Source organism: Schistocerca americana, chromosome 8, assembly GCF_021461395.2.
Source record: "Schistocerca americana isolate TAMUIC-IGC-003095 chromosome 8, iqSchAmer2.1, whole genome shotgun sequence".
Taxonomy (NCBI): Eukaryota; Metazoa; Arthropoda; class Insecta; order Orthoptera; family Acrididae; genus Schistocerca; species Schistocerca americana.
In genome coordinates this window covers 26,236,997-26,257,839 of record NC_060126.1, presented here as the reverse complement: position 1 = coordinate 26,257,839, position 20,843 = coordinate 26,236,997, and the positions used below count along the sequence as shown (strand labels likewise).

Sequence of the window (20,843 nt, the reverse complement as noted above, 5' to 3'; positions counted from 1 at the left end):
AATCGAATGCTACCGCAAGACCACAAGCTGCAGATGCTCTGATGTAAAAGGGATAATTTTGTATGGTGAAGATAAGAATTGGATGCTTCCTACATTGCTACAGTATGCAGTGATATATTGCTAGATTGTACATTGGTATCGCACTCTAATATTCAGGCTCCTGTCCTCAGTGGGAGAGCAGTATAATTGACTAAGAGCCTTTCTGTATTTGATGATATCTACGGTACTTTGCGAAGTTTAGTTGTCAGTGCAATATGGTGATCAGTGTAAAATAGTTACTGCCGCTGATTGTCACGTCTTTAGAAAGAAAGAAAAGGCTGACGGTGCTTCCCTAGGACTGAGGAGCATCGTGACATAGCCAGTGTGAGTGTAGGCATACCACAATTTTTTCGGGTGCTGTACAGATATAAAAGATAACTGCACTGTTTGTGTGAAATATGTATACATTGTATTGTAATGTTACTGTGGCTTATGTCATGCAAAATATGTATACATTGCATTGTAAAGTTGCTATGCTTTATGTTGTGGTATGACTATAGAAGATGACTGTGTGGCTTATCATGAGGGATGTATAGATTCATCACTTCGATAACTGTAAGGGTACGAGAGAGATTTTTTACATGGAAAATTATATAGGCTATAGATACTGAGATATATTCCAAAAGCACAACCGTCAAGAGTAGAAATTATGTGTACATTTATCGGTGTCAGACTGATGTGGCAATCGTAATAATACTTAAATGTAGTTAGACTGGTAAATAAGTTCCTGGCTTCCAATATTTTTTTGAATCTCTTAGATATTTGATGATCTGTAGACAATTTTGCGTGTTTAACTGTGAGTGCAATTTAGCGATCTGTGCAAAATAATTTTACCACTAAACGTCCCATCTGCAGAAAGGAAGAAAAGGTGGATGGTACTTCGATACTGCCAGCATCAGTAATACGGCGAGTAAATTCAATAAAAGCTAATCATAATGCATGATTCGTTCACATCCTTTGTGCTGTGATATAGGAGCCTCTACATAATGGAGAGAACGTTTGAGTGCTGAAAGCAGGAAGGGTAACACATGACGGAGTGGGTACCATCTTAGGTCCACGAGCAAGACTGCATTCTACGTTATTCTGAATTATTTTTGTAAACAGCTTCTGTTAGGGCAAGAATTTTCGTGCATACAAGCAGAGACATCTAGAAAGCGAGCATTAACTATTTCTGGGACAGTATACAATTTCCACGAGGTCGATGCAGTTCTTATTTTTTACATAGTCAAGTGACATGAATATAAGATTGAGAATGTTGTTAGATACGTTTCCAAAGGTTTGTAACTACTCCGTCATCAACAATAAAGACACATGATGACGGAGGTGTCTTGCATATGTGGGCTGCCTGAGCGCACCTTGGAGTTCTGTCATGTCAGTATAACAGTGACTGTAAAGTTTGGAAGGTAGGAGACGAGGCCCTGGCAGAAGTAAAGCTGTGAGGACGGGGTGTGAGTCGTGCTTGGGTAGCTCGGTGGTAGAGCACTTGCCCGCAAAAGGCAAAGGTCCCGAGTTCGAGTCTCGGTCCAGCACACAGTTTTAATCTGCCAGGAAGTTTCATATCAGTGCACACTCCGCTGCAGAGTGAAAATCTCATTCTGGAGTGATTGTATACTCGACAATAGAGGCAACTTTCACCTGCATCTGGTGGCGGCTTGCAGCTGTGACTGCTCGCGCGTCTGGTCGCATCATCAGCGGTGCCTAGGTGATCATGTACTTTGCGAAGAATTTCTCAGGTGTCAAGTATGAAAGGGGCGCCACCGCCTCATTCATGCGGGACCTTAAGGGGCGTTTGTGTGTGGTTTGACAGCTGAGGGCCGCATCACTTCCTGTGCTGTCTAGTGGACAGGGGGTGCCAGAGGGTGCTTGTGCACGTTGATCACGTGTCTGTTGCATTATTTTGCGAAGAGACCTGTAGGCTGTGCTATGTGTTATTTGGACAGTTCGCGATTTCGTGTCTGCACATCACTGTGATGCATTATTTAGGAGGAGTTACCACGTCTGTACTGAAATTATTTCGGTGTACTAGTTTGATGAGTGTAGGCTGTGGAATGCACTACTTTGACAGTCTACAATTAGCAAGCATGTCTGTTGCGTCATTTATGAGTAGTTTGCATGTCTAGAACTGTGTATTGTGACACCAAGCAGGCTGACCACAGTGGCCAAGCGGTTCTAGGCATTTCAGTCCAGAACCACGCGGCTGCTACGGTCGCAGGTTCGAATCCTGCCTCAGGCATGGATATGAGTGATATCCTTAGGTTAGTTTAAGTAGTTCTAGGTCTAGGGGACTGATAACCCCTGATGTTAAGTTCCATAGTGCTTAGAGCCCTTTGAACCATATTTGACCCCAAGGACATCAGGGCTAGTGTTTTGTGTGACAAATATACTCCATCCATAAATAAATTGTTCCAAAAGAAATAAAGCACACTCCTTCTTCTCTCCAGCAGCCCAGCACAGGCTGGATCATTTTCCTACCAATCCCTAGGAAGAGGTGGCAGTCGGGTGACTTAGGCTAGTGGAAGTGAGCTTTGTTTCCTGCAATTTTTTTAGGTTGGTAGAGAAACTCGAAGTGACCTTTCTTTACCACCAAAATTCAAACTCTGCACCAGTTCCTGGGAATAGGTGGCGGCCGGGTGAGTTAGGTTAGTGGGCGTATCCCAAGTGACATATTTTCCCGCGATTTTTTTTAGATTAGTAGAGATAACTGTGGTGTGATGCATTATCATGCTGGAATTTGAATGTCCCACTGTTTTTCAGTGGGAGGGGTGTTAGGTTAGTGAATGTAGCCCAATTGACCTATCTTCCGCCAAAATTCAATCTTCCAGCCAGAGGGGTGTGGCACTTGCATCATCAACAGACGACACAGCCGCCATCTTGGATGGATTCATGTGCTGTGCACGTTAGTACACGTTAGTGCACGTTAGTACACCTTAGCACACGTTAGTGCACTTTAGTACATATTACCCCGACAACATGGGTTGGTGTGAGGACATAGCGGTTGGTTGAGGATCTTGGTGGAGACTTTAACTATTTCCTTCTAAGTCCAGGTGGGCGTGGCATTCGCGAAAATTCATTCCAAGTCCACAGCTGCACTCTCTGGTGTCAATATGTACGAGGCCTTGTGGTGAACTCACTGTTTGCCAGCATCTTGAATAATGGTACATGCATCATCACCTAACGCCGTGGCCGCCATCTTGGACGACAGCGCCCTCTGGTGGTGGGGCTATGTACTAGGTCAGTTTGAGTCCAGACCTCATGGTGTGGTGGTACTGCTGTATGGTGTGGTCAGTTGGAGTCCGGACCTTGTGGTGAACACACTGGATGGGTGTGCTGCATGCAATTGTTTAAATAAACACTGGTGTATACAAAATGAAATGTCCAGCACTGGTTGAGTCCTTTTCCCACCAATCAGTTGGGTAACCGAGGTTAGTCCATGTGCCCTTTCTTTCACTCCATTTTCTTAGCTTAGTAGAGATACCCCAGTTCATAGGAAGATGTGGAGGTCGGGTGAATTAGGTTAGTGTGGGTAGTCCAATTGACCTTCTTCTTGGCAAATTTCAAACTTCGCGCCAAGAGCCGCCATCTTCAATAACGTTCTGGATGATGTCATGCGTTGTTGCCAATTCTATGCGCCACCATTTTGAAAAGATCTGGCAACAATGCGAAGTGGGGTGGTGCTCTCTTTCCCCAATACTCGTAGGATCCTAGCAATTGCTTATCTGCTCTTTCCAGCAAAAATATTTTCCCAGCATTCTTGGTTGCTTTGTTAAATTTGGTAATCATCGTCGGTATGACAACATCATGATAACTAGTCCCTGAAGCCTTTAATTGCCGATATGTTGTTAAATGACATTCAATTATAATACGTCCAGAAAGAACAACACGTTTTTGATGAATCTCCAATGAGCTGTTGCCTACTTTGAAAACATACGAGCTATAACACGAAAAAAAAGTAAATACGAGAATCATTTAACCATCAATATTACGCCTCCTACAATTTTGTTACAACGAATTGTTCAGATAACAATGTATTCTCGAGAGATCCTCGGTGTGCCGGTGTTGTGAAAAGGCAGACATTCACTCAAAACACACTAAACATGGGCTTCAAATGAGCACGACGAATAGAATATGGCATGTCGCAAGTTCTGTTTGTGACGTAGAGAACGTTCTTGTTTCGTATTGGTTCTACTTTACACGGCACGTTGCTGAAATATTTTAGAACTTTATTTGTTTTTCACGTGTGAAATCAGTCTTCAGCATGAAACAGCAACAATTGATGTCATGGAAGTCGCAGAGTGCTACGTCAACGTTAGCTGACTGCTCCAGTGTGAAAAAAGAAGGTATTCTAAACACGGTTAGGAATTTCGACGAATAAAATGTTTAGCGCAGTCCGAGAAATTGCCGGACGGCCTGGTGTTATGCATACGTTCAGCTCCCCGCACAAAGACAGGAAGTGGGGAAACGAAAAGGGACAGCGGTGGAGCGTCGCAGCCGGCATGAAAATAGGAGAAGGTGGGCAGGCAGGTATCCGAGGAGTAGAAAAGAAAAGAAAAGAAGCGCGGCAGTGGCCGGCGTTCCGCGTAATTTGGCCGATAAATAAAGCGGGCGGCGAGAGCAGTGCCAGCCAGCCAGCCAGCCAGCCACGCCACTGGCCGCGCGCTTTAATTGAGAACACGGCGCTGGCGTCGCCGTAAAACAAGCTGCGCCGCCCAGTTCACGGCAGCCATTGAGGCCTGCCGGCGGTGAGAGATGGCCGGCGCACCTGTCGCAGGGCCAGCGGAGGAGGGCCGCCACATCTATGGGGTCATTCGGCAGTTGTCCTCAAGGTTGACGAGTTTCTTTCCGTAATTGTGTCCGCTATATGCCATCAGAAGAGAAATTGTAGACGTGTTCATAGATATGTTCTGTTACTGTGTTGTGTTTTGTATACATTGATTTATTTGTTCAAGATTGTTTCACACAACTTCTCCTTGCCATATACCTAGAGCCACATAATATACCGATAATTTTCTTCTGCTAGAGATGCAAAATTTTCTTGAAGTTTCTACAGGAAGCACTAAGTCAACTCAAGCAAGGGAATTGTGTTGTGTAGCAATCAGAACGAAAAAGAGGCAAAGAGCTGATAGTGCAAATAATATGGCACGCCCCGGACGCTCGAGCGAGAAATCTCAGTCGTTAACTGGGAAACCAATGAAGCATCGTAATGTCATTCTGCCAGCACGGCACGATGCTGCAACAAGAAGCAGGTGTTGCACAAGAACACCCATCGGCCCGCTGACGCGGCAGAAAGTACCGGCATACGGTGCTGCCGAAGTCGGATGCCTGCCAGACGAGGCGGACCTAGACAGCCATTAGAGGACAGCGCGGCAGTGCTGCACTTCCGGGCGTGGAGAGTCGGGACCTTCCTATTGTGACGACTGATTCTTCTCTTTTGGCTCAACAAGTATGCGAGTGTAGTAAGTGCAACAGTCCGTTTCAGAAACTGTTCTCCTTCTGCTCAATGACGTTGAAGCAACTCTTCCGCGATTTTTTTGCGACCTTCTTTCTGCTCTTCACTCAGATCATCCGGAACCCATCCGGCACAACTCTCTCATCTTTAACTTTTCAAAAAAATGGTTCAAATGGCTCTGAGCACTATGGGACTCAACTGCTGAGGTCATTAGTCCCCTAGAACTTAGAACTAGTTAAACCTAACTAACCTAAGGACATCACAAACATCCATGCCCGAGGCAGGATTCTAACCTGCGATCGTAGCGGTCTTGCGGTTCCAGATTGCAGCGCCTTTAACCGCACGGCCACTTCGGCCGGCTTTAACTTTTCATTAGTGATCCTGTAAACTCAGGTGACTGACGTTCTGGCCTCGTATACAATTTCCTCACATGTTTTTCGTCCAACCTCTATCAAGACGTCATTAACAATAACTTGAGTAGTCTGTTGCCGTCAATTGCTTTCCACTTCTTGGGCTGACCTCAGCGCTTACGCGACTTTCAAGGATACGAGCAGACCACCGATCCACCACCACACCTCTCTTAGAGCGCTGTAAATTTCAGTTGGATGCTTTCCACGTAGGAAATCGATTTTGGTGTAGGAACAGTGGTCACTACCTGACTCGGTTTCAGCTTAGATTTCAAAACTGAATTACTCACAACGCAGCCACGCCAACAACCAAACACGCGTACCTCCGTGACGCCTGAGGTCTCGTTCACAGCTGACACGAATTTCAAGCTGATGACGCCAACGTAGCGGTCGCGCGTGCGCAGCGTGCAGGACTTTTGAAATGACCCTCGTACTCTTACCGTGACTACATCTGAATATTAATTTCTATGTCAATCACTTTCTTTCACTTAACTTCAAAACCTCTAATTGGTTTTTAAATTTTTAATTTCGCCACGACTGCCTACGCCGATGAGTGGAGCGTCCGTGCGACGGTTGAGAGCAGGCGACGGCGTCTCACGCGCAGGCGCGGCCGTATCTCGTTCGGGCGAGGCGCCGTGTTTTGTCTTGCGTGGGGGCGGGCGACACGTGCACGGGCGCGGAACAACGCCTGACAACAACGGCCAATTTCCCTCGCCAAGGGCGCCTTTGTTACCTGAGTCTAAACATCATTTTTCCTTGCTAAATATGCTTAAAAATCGTGTAGCAGGTGTGCTCGAATAGGAACGAGTATTTTGTAACTTCGCATGGTGCAATACCCCGATTCGCGTGGTGTCTTTTTCGCTGTGTCGGCAAACGTGTATTTTTGTAGTACTGACTGATATAGATAAACTAAAAAAAAAAAAAAAAAGCATCATGAAGGAATGATACGAATGGGACGTAAATCGGTAGATGTGCTGTACATGTGTAGACAAACAAATTATTACAGTTTCTGAAAAATTTGATGATTTATTCGAGAGAAAGTACTTCACGAATTGAGCGAGTCAATAACACACTGCTCCACTCACGACTCTAACTCGGCTTGGCGTTGATCAATACAGTTGCTGGAAGTTCTCCTGAGGGGTGTAGTGCCAAATCCTGTCCACCTGCCGCGTTAGATCGTCAAAATCCCGAGATGGTTGGAGGCCCGTGCGTGGAATGCTCCAAACGTTCGGAGATGGGGAGACTTCCGGCGACTTTGCTGACCAGGACAGGGTTTGGTAGGAAGTATATACTATCGCCGTGAGCGGGAGGACATTATTTTGCTGAAATGTAAGCTGAGGACGGCTTGGCATGAAAGGCAACAAAACGGGGCGTACAACCTCGTCGGCGTACCGCTGTCCTGTAAGGCTACCGCGGATGACAACCAAAGGTTGGTTGGTTGGTTGGGATTAAAGGGACCAGACTGGACAACCAAAGGGTTCCTGATATGAAAAGAGGTGGCACCCCAGGTCATCACTCACGGTTTTAGAGCCATACGGTGCGCGGCAGTAGGGTTGGTATCTTACTGCTCTCCGGAACGTCTCTAGACATGTATTTGCAGGTCATCGCAGCTCAATTAGAAGCTAAACGCATCACTGCAGATAACTCTACTCCAGTCAGTGAGATTCCAGGTCGGAAACCTAGAGACGCCCTGGACACTGGTGCGATACCAACCACACTGTTGCCCGCCATTCGCCCGAAAACCAGGAGTGATGGTCTGCGGTGCCGTTTCTTTTCCGAGCGGGGCCCATTTGGTTCTCATCCACGGCAGCATTATGGCGCAGCAGTAGACGACGATATTCTGCGGTCCGTTTTGTTGCCCTTTATGATGAGCCATCCTGGGCTTACATTCCAGCAAGATAATGCCCACCCGAACATGGTACGCGTTTCTTCTGCTTGTCTTCGTGCTTGCAAAATCCTGTGTTGTCCAGCCGTCAGATCTTTCCCCATTTGAGAACATTTGGAGCATTATGGGTTGGGTCCTCCAACCAGCTCGTGATTTGGACGATCTAAAGCGCCAATTGGACACAATTTGGCACGGAATGCTCACGAGGACATCCAACAACCTTATGAACGAGCGCCAAGCATATGGTTGTCTCGAATAAATCATGCAAATTTTCTGAAATTGTAATCATTTGTTTATTTGAACATGTACATCACTTCTACGGATTTCCGGGCCTTTCGAGTAATTCTTTGTATAAAAATAGACCAGAGAGTTTGTATTACATTTGGGTATAACAACGAAGCAAACTGCAGGTAAGTTTCAGAAATGTTAAAAACCGTTTTTCGTGAGTCCTACATCAGTAAAACACATATGACTGTAAAACTTGTTCCACTTCCATTGAATATGGGAAAAAAACCAATGGTGGTTCAAGTCGCTCAGCAGCCACTAGATAAAATCAATAAATAAGTAGGACTACAATAACGTGCCATAACAGGTGAGGGAACGTGGGTTTTCGGATATGACGTCGAAAGTAATGCTCAACTGCCCCACTCTGGACCACCATGATCGAATGGGCCCGTACATAACAGCATAGAGCACCACGCGCTTTTGTCTCAACGTCGAAAGCTGATAGTTGTTTACGTGAATCAATGCGAAAAAAAGCACAACGCCCGGATTTGTGGCGAAACGATTTATGGCTTTTGCATCTAAATTATGCACCTGCCAACATTTTGTTGCTTGTTGATGAATTTTGGTCCAAATGTTCAAATGTGTGTGAAATGTTATGGGACTTAACCGCTAAGGTCATCAGTCCCTAAGCTTACACACTACTTAACCTAAACGATCCTAAGGACAAACACACACTAATGCCCGAGGGAGGACTCGAACCTCCGCCGGGACCGCTCGACTAATCCCGCGCGGCTATTTTGGTCCAAAAGCAATACTTAATGATGCGCCAGCCTCTATATTCGGGAGATGGGAGCAGATGTAACTTTTTCCTCTTTCCAGGAACAAAGAAAACCTTAAAGGACCGTCATTTTACGAGCATTGCATCGCTGAGGGAGCTACAAACTGTGCCAAAGATCGTGTCTAGAAGTATTTCGGTGATCGGTAAAAGTGCTAGCACTAGTGTATAATGCCTAAAGAGGACTGCGTTGACCTAGACGAATCATTGAAATATTTTCCAAAAGAAAAAAAAATACTCCCGTTAGTTTTTGAACACTCCTCGTACAGCCAAAAATGCAAAGACGTTTAAATATACAATGTCCAGCCACATTAATGTAACCACCTGCCAGGGTGCTCGAATAACCACCTTTTGCCGCGCAGAACTCTGCGAGACGGGTAAGGAGAGAGCCACTGACATCCATCGCAAGATTCGTTTCACAGAAAATATCGCCAAGACCGACAGAGGTCCTTAAGAAAGTTTTTATTCTTTTTTAAAGTAGGGAAATACCTTTAAGCTACGACTGACGTGATTAAAACTGTAATAATTGACTTGAACAGTTTCAAACACTCAGTGAACATCTTATCTAGATTGTTGGTTATTATAAACCCCGCCCGATAATGACCTGAATTCTCACGCTTAATAGATTCAAGATAGTTTATGACGCAGTTTCAGCTTTTCCAAATATGCGTACGTTCAACAGAGTGACTTTACGGTACCTTCAGGGAACTTAGAACAATACAGACTGAAGTTCTGTAATAGAAACCATGGTGAATCTAGAAGACGACCAGAGAAAGTAAAGCGACCTCTGGCCTAGGAAAGTATGTCATCGACCACATCCCTTGCTTCTCCATTTTCATTCACTCTTGTGCAGTTTCCTTTCGTTCAGTGCGCAATCAGCAGATTTATTACGATAGTGGAAGGGTGATTCCTTCTCTGACCTCAATCAGGAGAGGAGGGTTCACTAAGTACTGCAATACATTTTTTTCTTCTCGGCCAGTTTCAGTTGAGCAAATGCGGAATGTGTTGTGCGACATCGTGGAATATTCTCGCTTCAGACCCCATAGTTTCATGAAGTTCCGATACGTGGACGCGTTATACGTAGCCTTCCAAATGGCGTCAGTAACGGAGGTGCGTCCCAGGCAAAGAGCTGTCATTGAGTTGTTTTTGGTGCAAAACCAGAACATCGTAGATATTCATAGGCGCTTGCAGAATGCGTACGGAGACATGGCAGTGAACAACAGCACGGTGAGTCGTTGGGGGAGGCGTCTATCATCATCGCAACGAGGTCCCACAACCCTGTCCCATCTCCCGCGTGCGGCCCGTCGCACACAGCTGTGACTCCTGCAATGAAGAAACTGGAGAGACGACTTCACCGTATTCGTTGCCACAGAAATGCAAAAGGCCTCCTCATCCGTGCCAACGTAAGGTCGCTCACAAGTCTGCGCTCCCGAGAGGAGCCCACTAAACTTCATTGGACTGTTCTTCCTCACTCACTCCGTAGATGGTTGATTCTAACACGTTGCGTTTATTAAACTGAAAGCACTGAGCGGTACTCACCGTGCGCGTGCACAGAGTCCGCTGCGCAGTTGTCCGGGCTGAACCGGTGCAGGGCCTGGCTGAAGCGTGCCGCCAGCTGCGCGTGCGCAGAAGACGATGGGGACGGAGGCCTCGCGCGCTGCGACTGCAACACAGAAGCGACGCGCCGTCTCTGTACTGCAGCCAGCTGCTTCCCGGCACGCTAGTAGGAAGCTAACAGGGCGCCATGTTGATGTCGCACACTGGTAGAGAACAGTAAGTCGAAGATTCAGTATGCAGTGATGTGGATGGGGCTGAGATTCCACTCCTCCTCTCACAGTCCACACCTCCAAAACCTTGACATGACCTGTCTGCTCCTACGCCAGTGTTGCATGGGTAGGTCTATCAGCCCCGCTATAGTTCTGTTAGTCCTTCCAAATCCTTATATGTCAACCACTTCATCTCTCTTTCGACATGCATTTCTCTTCCTCCATGTGGATCCTCTACTGTCTCATCAAACTTTCACTTCTCCTCACGCACACCTAACACATCTGTACATCCTACACTATCACGAACTTTACTTGAACAATCCTGTTGTTTACCACCTAATTTTCAACCTGCTATCTGCCACAACACATCTTCCAAGCCCTACATCTACATGCACTCTACATCCTCTAAACACCAACCGATTCTCTCTTCCAGGCAAAGAAATCAGCCCAGATGTTATCCATTCTAGAAACTTAACTCTTCTCACCTCTCTGACTGTATCAGCGCTAGCTCTTCTCTATCCACCTTTCACACTCATTTTCCTCTTTCAGTGCCCCACCTCAACTACAACTCCGTCTCTGTCTTCCAACTATCAACCTCAGCACTCAACCTCATCTCCATAGCTACAACCAAACAAGCGCCTAGATTTATACTCACAAACAGCTAACGTTTCGCTCCTCCAAATACTAGGGTTGGAACTTTAATAGTGCCAACTACACTCCTGGAAATGGAAAAAAGAAAACATTGACACCGGTGTGTCAGACCCACCATACTTGCTCCGGACACTGCGAGAGGGCTGTACAAGCAATGATCACACGCACGGCACAGCGGACACACCAGGAACCGCGGTGTTGGCCGTCGAATGGCGCTAGCTGCGCAGCATTTGTGCACCGCCGCCGTCAGTGTCAGCCAGTTTGCCGTGGCATACGGAGCTCCATTGCAGTCTTTAACACTGGTAGCATGCCGCGACAGCGTGGACGTGAACCGTACGTGCAGTTGACGGACTTTGAGCGAGGGCGTATAGTGGGCATGCGGGAGGCCGGGTGGACGTACCGCCGAATTGTTCAACACGTGGGGCGTGAGGTCTCCACAGTACATCGATGTTGTCGCCAGTGGTCGGCGGAAGGTGCACGTGCCCGTCGACCTGGGACCGGACCGCAGCGACGCACGGATGCACGCCAAGACCGTAGGATCCTACGCAGTGCCGTAGGGGACCGCACCGCCACTTCCCAGCAAATTAGGGACACTGTTGCTCCTGGGGTATCGGTGAGGACCATTCGCAACCGTCTCCATGAAGCTGGGCTACGGTCCCGCACACCGTTAGGCCGTCTTCCGCTCACGCCCCAACATCGTGCAGCCCGCCTCCAGTGGTGTCGCGACAGGCGTGAATGGAGGGACGAATGGAGACGTGTCGTCTTCAGCGATGAGAGTCGCTTCTGCCTTGGTGCCAATGATGGTCGTATGCGTGTTTGGCGCCGTGCTGGTGAGCGCCACAATCAGGACTGCATACGACCGAGGCACACAGGGCCAACACCCGGCATCATGGTGTGGGGAGCGATCTCCTACACTGGCCGTACACCACTGGTGATCGTCGAGGGGACACTGAATAGTGCACGGTACATCCAAACCGTCATCGAACCCATCGTTCTACCATTCCTAGACCGGCAAGGGAACTTGCTGTTCCAACAGGACAATGCACGTCCGCATGTATCCCGTGCCACCCAACGTGCTCTAGAAGGTGTAAGTCAACTACCCTGGCCAGCAAGATCTCCGGATCTGTCCCCCATTGAGCATGTTTGGGACTGGATGAAGCGGCGTCTCACGCGGTCTGCACGTCCAGCACGAACGCTGGTCCAACTGAGGCGCCAGGTGGAAATGGCATGGCAAGCCGTTCCACAGGACTACATCCAGCATCTCTACGATCGTCTCCATGGGAGAATAGCAGCCTGCATTGCTGCGAAAGGTGGATATACACTGTACTAGTGCCGACATTGTGCATGCTCTGTTGCCTGTGTCTATGTGCCTGTGGTTCTGTCAGTGTGATCATGTGATGTATCTGACGCCAGGAATGCGTCAATAAAGTTTCCCCTTCCTGGGACAATGAATTCACGGTGTTCTTATTTCAATTTCCAGGAGTGTATTTACCTTTACAGCTTGTACAAAATAGATACGCGTTTCAAAGTTTTACTGACCTTCAAAGTAGTCACCAGCATTGTGTATAAACCGTTCCCATCGATGTGGAAGTCGTAGGATACTCTTAGCAGTGTTGCGAGTTCGAGCGGCGCGGTCTATAGCCCGACGAATTTGTAGCAATACTGAAGCGAATGCTGTGAAGTGTTTCCTTCAGTTTAGAAATTAACTTACGATGGCTTAAGTGAGGGGAGTGCAGTAGGTGGTATAGCACTCGGCAGCCCCAGCAGCCTGTTCTACCGGGCCGTCGTGTCCAGACGCTGCACTACACGACACGCGTCCACACCAGGGGGAGCCGGCATAGCACTGAAGCGGGTGCCTCCTAGCACCGACGCCTCGTCAGTGTGGACGTGAAACGCTACTACAGCCGCCACAATTTCACTTCATGGAATAGTCTCACGTATGCTTCCAGTCACTGAAATGTAAACTGTCAAAAATCTCTTATCTCCTGATTAAAATAGGTGTACCTCCTTGAAACGCATTTCCGGCTATAGATGTATATCACTTTTTCTGCTCCTTATGCTCTCAGGAACAGTCCTTTAGTTCGTCCCCAATTAAAAACATCGCGCTGTATATCATAAAGTATGTATATGCTAAAATAATGAAATTGCAATATAACCAACCTGTACTAAAATCGAAGCAGGTACATGCGATTGGTAGCAGGAATACGGGCATAGCTTTTAACCTCCCCTTATTTACGTCTAAATAAGTTCTTCCTTCCCCCCCCCCCCCCCCCCCCCCCACCGCCAACTAAATTCTAGCCAATTGCCTTTTGTTAAAATTGGAATCGCTGATAAGAACAAAAATACAGAGAAGGGCTGTCAGATTTTACAGCAGACAAACCAAGTACTGGACTCAGCAGATTGGCCAGAAGGCCAGAAGAGGACCTCCAGAGATAAGATGAAGAATTTTTCAGAGATAAAGAAAGCAAAGTAGGCACCTAAGTAAGGTCGCCGGATAAAAATTGTCATTTCTAGAGAAATCATTACAAACATCAATTAATATCGCGTACTTCTGCCCTTGGACTTGACGACCGCCTGGATTACGTTACAAAGTGAGTACACAAGGTTGTGCAGGTACTTCGCATCCAGATTGAGTCATTCACCCAGCATTTGATCACTCAGTGCCACCAAATTGCGGAGATAGTAATGTCTGCGTTAGTGTTACTTACACATCGATAAACTGTTGATTAATCGATAGTATCTGCACTATCGTCGCTATCAGTAGACTGGTTTTACTATAGATAGTCCTGTGTTTATGATGTAATTCTTTTTTAATTGGTGCCTGAAAAATCGTCGGTTCCTATTATCTCCATGGCGTTTGGAGTGCAGAGGGAAAGTAGATTTTATGTAGGTATTTAGTCAACATCAAATATGGTGTCGCCTTAGCCAGTCTATGTTGTTTATAAACTATGTTGTTAGTAGACTTGTCGCCATCTTGTTCGTGTTCCAGTGATGACAACTCACGGTCGTGCGCATCTCGTACCGGTCAGATGCTTATGGTAAAAACTACACACGTAAATAACATGGATTCGAGAATGCGCATTATACAGATTTTCATCTTCATATATGTGAGATTACTTACTTGTAGCAAGGAATACAAATGCAAATAAGGCTTTTGTAATACAGCGCAGTTAATAGAGGAAAAACTGACATTTTAATATTTTTTAAGTGTTTGTAATTGTACTGTATAATGCATTTAAAATAAATAAAATTATTATCGTTATTAATTAATCACACCTGCTTCTGTCTTCTGGTGTTTCTGAGTGCTCATTATACTTACAAGTGTTTTCACTAGTACAAGTTAATGTGTAAGGTGATTCGAAAACACAAAACACTGACTCAATCCTAATGCCCATGATTCGCTTCTGCTTTTGTAGAAGCACAAATATCATTCATCTATTGGTTGCCGTGTTGTGATCGATTCGCGGAGCTTGTTCCTTCAAGGACACACCAACTCCCGCAAAACTGAATATAGTAGAAGCGCAAGCTGTAGAGTGTCAAGATTTTTTATTTCTTTGGTGGCTGGATATAATCATTAAAATATACAGCTGCATTTACACGCAATATCCTTTCACAGCAGTGCAATGCATATTCATAAGTAATTCGGGTGAAAGGTGAACGTTTCAGTGGATATTACTCTATAGTCCCATATTACTCTAACTGCACACGCCCCACACCATTACAGAGCCTCCACCAGCTTGAACAGTCCACTGCTGACATACAGGGTCCATGGATTCATGAGATTGTCTCCATACCTCTACACATCCATCCACTCGATATAATTAGAGACAAGATTTGTCAGGCCAGGTAACATTTTTTCAGTCATCAACAGTCCAATGTCGTTGTTGACGGGCCCAGACGAGGCGTAAAGCTTTGTGTCGTGAAGTCATCAAGGGTACACGAGTCTGCCTTCGAGTCCGAAAGCTCTTGTCGATGATATTTCGTTGAATGGCTTGCACGCTGACACTTCTTGATGGCCCAGCATTGAAATATGCAGCAATTTGTGGAAGGGTTGTACTTTCTTCACGTTGAACGAATATCTTCAGTCACTGTTGGTCCCGTTCTTGCAGGATATTTTTCGGGCCGCAGCGTGTCGGAGATTCGATGTTTTATCGGATTCCTGATGTTCGCGATTCACTCGTGAAACGGTCGTACAGGAAAGTCCCCACTTCATCGTTATGTCTGAGATGCTGTGTCCCATCACTCCTGCGCTGACTATACCACCACGTTCAAACCCTCTTAAGTCTTGATAGCCTGCCCTTGTAGCAGCTGTAGCCGATCGAACAACTGCGCCAGAAACTTGTTGCCTTATATAGGCGTTGCCAACCGCAGCGGCGTATTTTGCCTGTTTACGTATCTCTTTATTTGAACACGCATGCCCATACCAGTTTCTTTGGCGCTTAAATGTATAAGGGGCAGTCAGATCGTTATAATGAGCGAAGGTGCCAGCATTTCTGTCTCTTGCCGCACCTTTCCTTACCCTTCATTAATACCATATTGTGCTCTTTATACCGCTCCGTGCGCTTCCTCCGACGAAAGACGAAACACACAGCAAAACTTCTACAAGCTACACGCTTTCTGCCGACTGCACTGTCACAAGTGCTGCCGATGTCAGCGATGTAGCAGTCGTAGCGCTGCAGTAGATTGATGGGCCTTCTGTTCTGGACTGAGTGTCAAGTCAACTGGGAAAAACATAATGACTGAAGAAGCCACCCTTGGTCTCTTCAACGCAGTTTCAATCTTGTTATTCAGATGTGTAGTTTATTCTATACCTGCTGCAGTTTATCAGCCAGCATGTACAGCTAACGTAGCAACATTACACGGCACACCAGTAAACATTTCCCCTGTCGCATCCCTATTTCATATGTTCACCTTCCTCTTATTCTTATTCTTTATCTTCTTCTTTCTTTTCCTGCTTTCACCGTGCTCTAAGGTACTGAAGCTCAACGTAATATCGACAAGTAATATATTGGCGCAATTTGTATGAGAAGTATTGTTTTCATATATGAAAGTAATTTTTCAGACAATAAAACGTCGAAAGAAGAAATTTTTTGATAATATTATGTGAAATTTCTCACATACTGGCAGGTCATCAATCAAATGTTACTAGAATACAATATTCGTGATTAGACAGTAGTAATGGTTACAGACAACGCTGCAGTTATGAAAAAGCTGCCTAAGGATTCGACATTCACCCGGTTTTGTCCACTGCATTGACTTAACACTACAAGATTGTTTCAAAGCAGAAACATTTTCCAAAATTTTGTTGAAAACAAAGGTTATTGTGACTTTCTTTCATAACTGTACACTAGCCAGTGACGAACTGCGACATGTTCTAAAAAGAGCACACACAAAAGAAAAAAAAAGAACTGGGACCGATAGAAGAGGCGCCGACTCGATGGAACAGCTCGTGCCACACGCTCAAAAGAATTTTGGAAGTACGAAGTGAGCTTGAGATTGCTACAAATGAAAGAATGAAAGGATAAAAGCAGAAAATTGATTAGTTATACAAGAGATAATAGATCTTTTTCAACCTTCTTAAGCAGCAGCAACAACAAGAATGAAAGAATGAAAGGATAAAAGCAGAAAATTGATTAGTTATACAAGAGATAATAGATCTTTTTCAACCTTCTTAAGCAGCAGCAACAACAACAATCTCTGAGGAGTCATACATCACTGCTTCCTTACGTATACCTCTTATACGACGTATTGCTGCAAATTTTCAGACTTTGAAAGCAGCTTAACAACTAATGAAGGACGAAGCGTTCTGGATTCCTTGATTAAATCAGTCAGTGAAAGAGTAAAAACATTTAACTCATTGACTGATAATATGCTTGTGACATTATTAGATCCTAGGTTTAGAAAACTTATTTCAGGACATTCAAGAGGCAGACGACGCTGCACAAGTACTACAGAAAGAGTATGCTGCTATCATCGCATCAGCTACAAGAACAACACCTGAAACAGAAGCATCCAAGAGCAGTGCTAACAGGTCTACTGAAACATCTAACAGTTTGAAATCGGATGGTCTACTTTTTTTTTTGCCAAATTAGCAACAGCGTAACGTCAGTGTCTTGACACCAGTCAGTGATTCCGTAATTGACCTACATCAGTATTCTGAAAAACCTATAATAGACGTGCATCCTTGTGTATTAGAATATCGTGCAAAATCTAATAGTACATTGCGTGTAATGGCCACAACGTTTTTGTGGTGCCCAGCGACTTCAGTTCCTGCAATGAGGGTTTTCTCCGCGGCAGGATAAGTAATTACTGAAAAACGCAACAAACTAAAGGAGAAGACTTGAAACACCTTACTTATATATTTTACTGTTGTATTTCAAACAACAGACTAAAGGACAGTAATTTAAATTCCTTGCTATGTATAAAACAAAATTTGCATGCCTTGTATGGTTGCATTTTAAATAATAAAAATTCTGAGAAAGCTATTTTTAATTTGAAATACCTGCTCAAAAGATCGGTTGGTAATCAGTACATCGATAATATCGGACTCGTCAACTGTCGATATTTAAGTAACACTAGTCTGCATTTTGGGCACTGTTCCAGCTTGTCCCACAGATTTTCTACGTGGTTCAAGTCAAGTGAGTTTGCAGGCTGCTTAGTGGGTCTTATTCACGATAACGAAGACGCCCCCGAGTCATCACAGACCTACTTCAAGCTTGAACCTGACCTTGCACACGTTCAGAGGATGAATAATGCTTTACTTGGCCTTAGCACTCAAGGACGTGTTTCACTCGAATGCAGCAGAAACGTGATTCATCAGACGGCATCAGTCAGCTGCTGCCCACGTCCGACGGTTTCCAGCCCACTGAAGAGGCGCAGCTTTACGCGCGTGCGTGAGCAACGCTCTCTTGCGAAGTGAACGACGCCAGATATTTATTGCGCGCTGTTTCCGTCGCAGCGTCCTCTCGGTAATGGACTTTCATTCACTGCCTGCAGCAATTCCTGTCGCGTTTGGAAGCAGTTTTGATTGACAAGCCGTCCCTCTCTGTCAGCTTCTTTTTCCGACCACAATTCTGAAGCCGTGTTTGGTGGCCTCGCGCGTCACTCCACTGCTAGCAGACGCGCTGAGCAGTCAGCCGTGGAAGACCAGCAGATGCAGCAGCTAGCAGCTCCATACACCGCACGGCCAAGCACGACTGCCCCTTTTCGCCACTCTGTCACGTCCTTACCTTTACCCATGTTTACCTGCAATGTCCGCTTGAACCATAAATGTCTTATTCCTAACTACTGCCTTAAGCTCACGCAGAGGCAGAGCGCGCGCGTAATTGAGCACGTGACTCGATCTTTGCGCCGTCTGTAAAGGTTTAACGATCCATTGGTGCGTGTGGCGGCACTGGCGTGACTAATGTCTGCTGAGCTTAAATTCAATCCTGCTCCCCATTTGGATGCAAGAACGTAATAAAAAATGGAAAAGTTGCAGCGAAAGTTTAGTGAGTGCATCTTCATAATAAACAAGAACACAAGCTACACTTGCTATTTTATGGGGCCGATGTTTCGGATAACTACCTCGCTAAAGATCTAGGCGTCACTCTCGATGGGCCGCTGTCATTTAAGCAGCATTGGATGGAACTGTCAAAGAAGCCTGATTCAAGAGCTAAGCAAGTAGCGAATAAACGAAAATACACTCCTGGAAATTGAAATAAGAACACCGTGAATTCATTGTCCCAGGAAGGGGAAACTTTATTGACACATTCCTGGGGTCAGATACATCACATGATCACACTGACAGAACCACAGGAACATAGACACAGGCAACAGAGCATGCACAATGTCGGCACTAGTACAGCGTATATCCACCTTTCGCAGCAATGCAGGCTGCTATTCTCCCATGGAAACGATCGTAGAGATGCTGGATGTAGTCCTGTGGAACGGCTTGCCATGCCATTTCCACCTGGCGCCTCAGTTGGACCAGCGTTCGTGCTGGACGTGCAGACCGCGTGAGACGACGCTTCATCCAGTCCCAAACATGCTCAATGGGGGACAGATCCGGAGATCTTGCTGGCCAGGGTAGTTGACTTACACCTTCTAGAGCACGTTGGGTGGCACGGGATACATGCGGACGTGCATTGTCCTGTTGGAACAGCACGTTCCCTTGCCGGTCTAGGAATGGTAGAACGATGGGTTCGATGACGGTTTGGATGTACCGTGCACTATTCAGTGTCCCCTCGACGATCACCAGTGGTGTACGGCCAGTGTAGGAGATCGCTCCCCACACCATGATGCCGGGTGTTGGCCCTGTGTGCCTCGGTCGTATGCAGTCCTGATAGTGGCGCTCACCTGCACGGCGCCAAACACGCATACGACCATCATTGGCACCAAGGCAGAAGCGACTCTCATCGCTGAAGACGACACGTCTCCATTCGTCCCTCCATTCACGCCTGTCGCGACACCACTGGAGGCGGGCTGCACGATGTTGGGGCGTGAGCGGAAGACGGCCTAACGGTGTGCGGGACCGTAGCCCAGCTTCATGGAGACGGTTGCGAATGGTCCTCGCCGATACCCCAGGAGCAACAGTGTCCCTAATTTGCTGGGAAGTGGCGGTGCGGTCCCCTACGGCACTGCGTAGGATCCTACGGTCTTGGCGTGCATCCGTGCGTCGCTGCGGTCTGGTCCCAGGTCGACGGGCACGTGCACCTTCCGCCGACCACTGGCGACAACATCGATGTACTGTGGAGACCTCACGCCCCACGTGTTGAGCAATTCGGCGGTACGTCCATCCGGCCTCCCGCATGCCCACTATACGCCCTTGCTCAAAGTCCGTCAACTGCACATACGGTTCACGTCCACGCTGTCGCGGCATGCTACCAGTGTTAAAGACTGCGATGGAGCTCCGTATGCCACAGCAAACTGGCTGACACTGACGGCGGCGGTGCACAAATGCTGCGCAGCTAGCGCCATTCGACGGCCAACACCGCGGTTCCTGGTGTGTCCGCTGTGCCGTGCGTGTGATCATTGCTTGTACAGCCCTCTCGCAGTGTCCGGAGCAAGTATGGTGGGTCTGACACACCGGTGTCAATGTGTTCTTTTTTCCATTTCCAGGAGTGTACGTAATGCAATGTAGTAGTTCGTCTTGTATAGTAGGCTGCTGAATGTTGCGGCCATGCATAGGAAAGCAGCGATCGTGTAACTGACGGAAAATAATCGCAGCAACAAAAAATAATTAGTGTAAAATAATGAAATTTCGGGAATACATTTGCCTTCCTAACACATTTAACACATTAACATTGCAAGATCACAGGTTAATGTAGGTGCGAGATAAGCTATTGCAAATGTGAAACGCTGCTACATTAATTGCTAGTGTAACAGCCAAAATGCTGAGTGCAAGTGTGCAAACGTCTGTGCATTCCGTGGTACAGGTGTCGGACGTCAGTTTGTAGGATGGAGTTCCACGCCTGTCGCACTTGGTCGGTCAACACAGGGACGGTTAATGCTGGTTGTGGACCACTGTAGACTTGTCCGATGATGTCCGACGTGTTTTCGATTGGACATAGGTCTCGTGATCGAGGAGGCCAAGACGACGTTTGGACAC

At 46.5% G+C, this 20,843-nt stretch overlaps 1 protein-coding gene across 1 annotated transcript in view; it reads right to left on the bottom strand.

The window, feature by feature from the left end:
* Positions 1–20,843, bottom strand: part of LOC124544935 — a 389,392-nt gene that overhangs the window by 234,159 nt on the left and 134,390 nt on the right. The window contains exon 3 of the mRNA XM_047123682.1: positions 10,377–10,500. Coding sequence (XP_046979638.1) covers positions 10,377–10,500 — 124 coding nt within the window. The remainder of the gene's footprint in view (positions 1–10,376; positions 10,501–20,843) is intronic.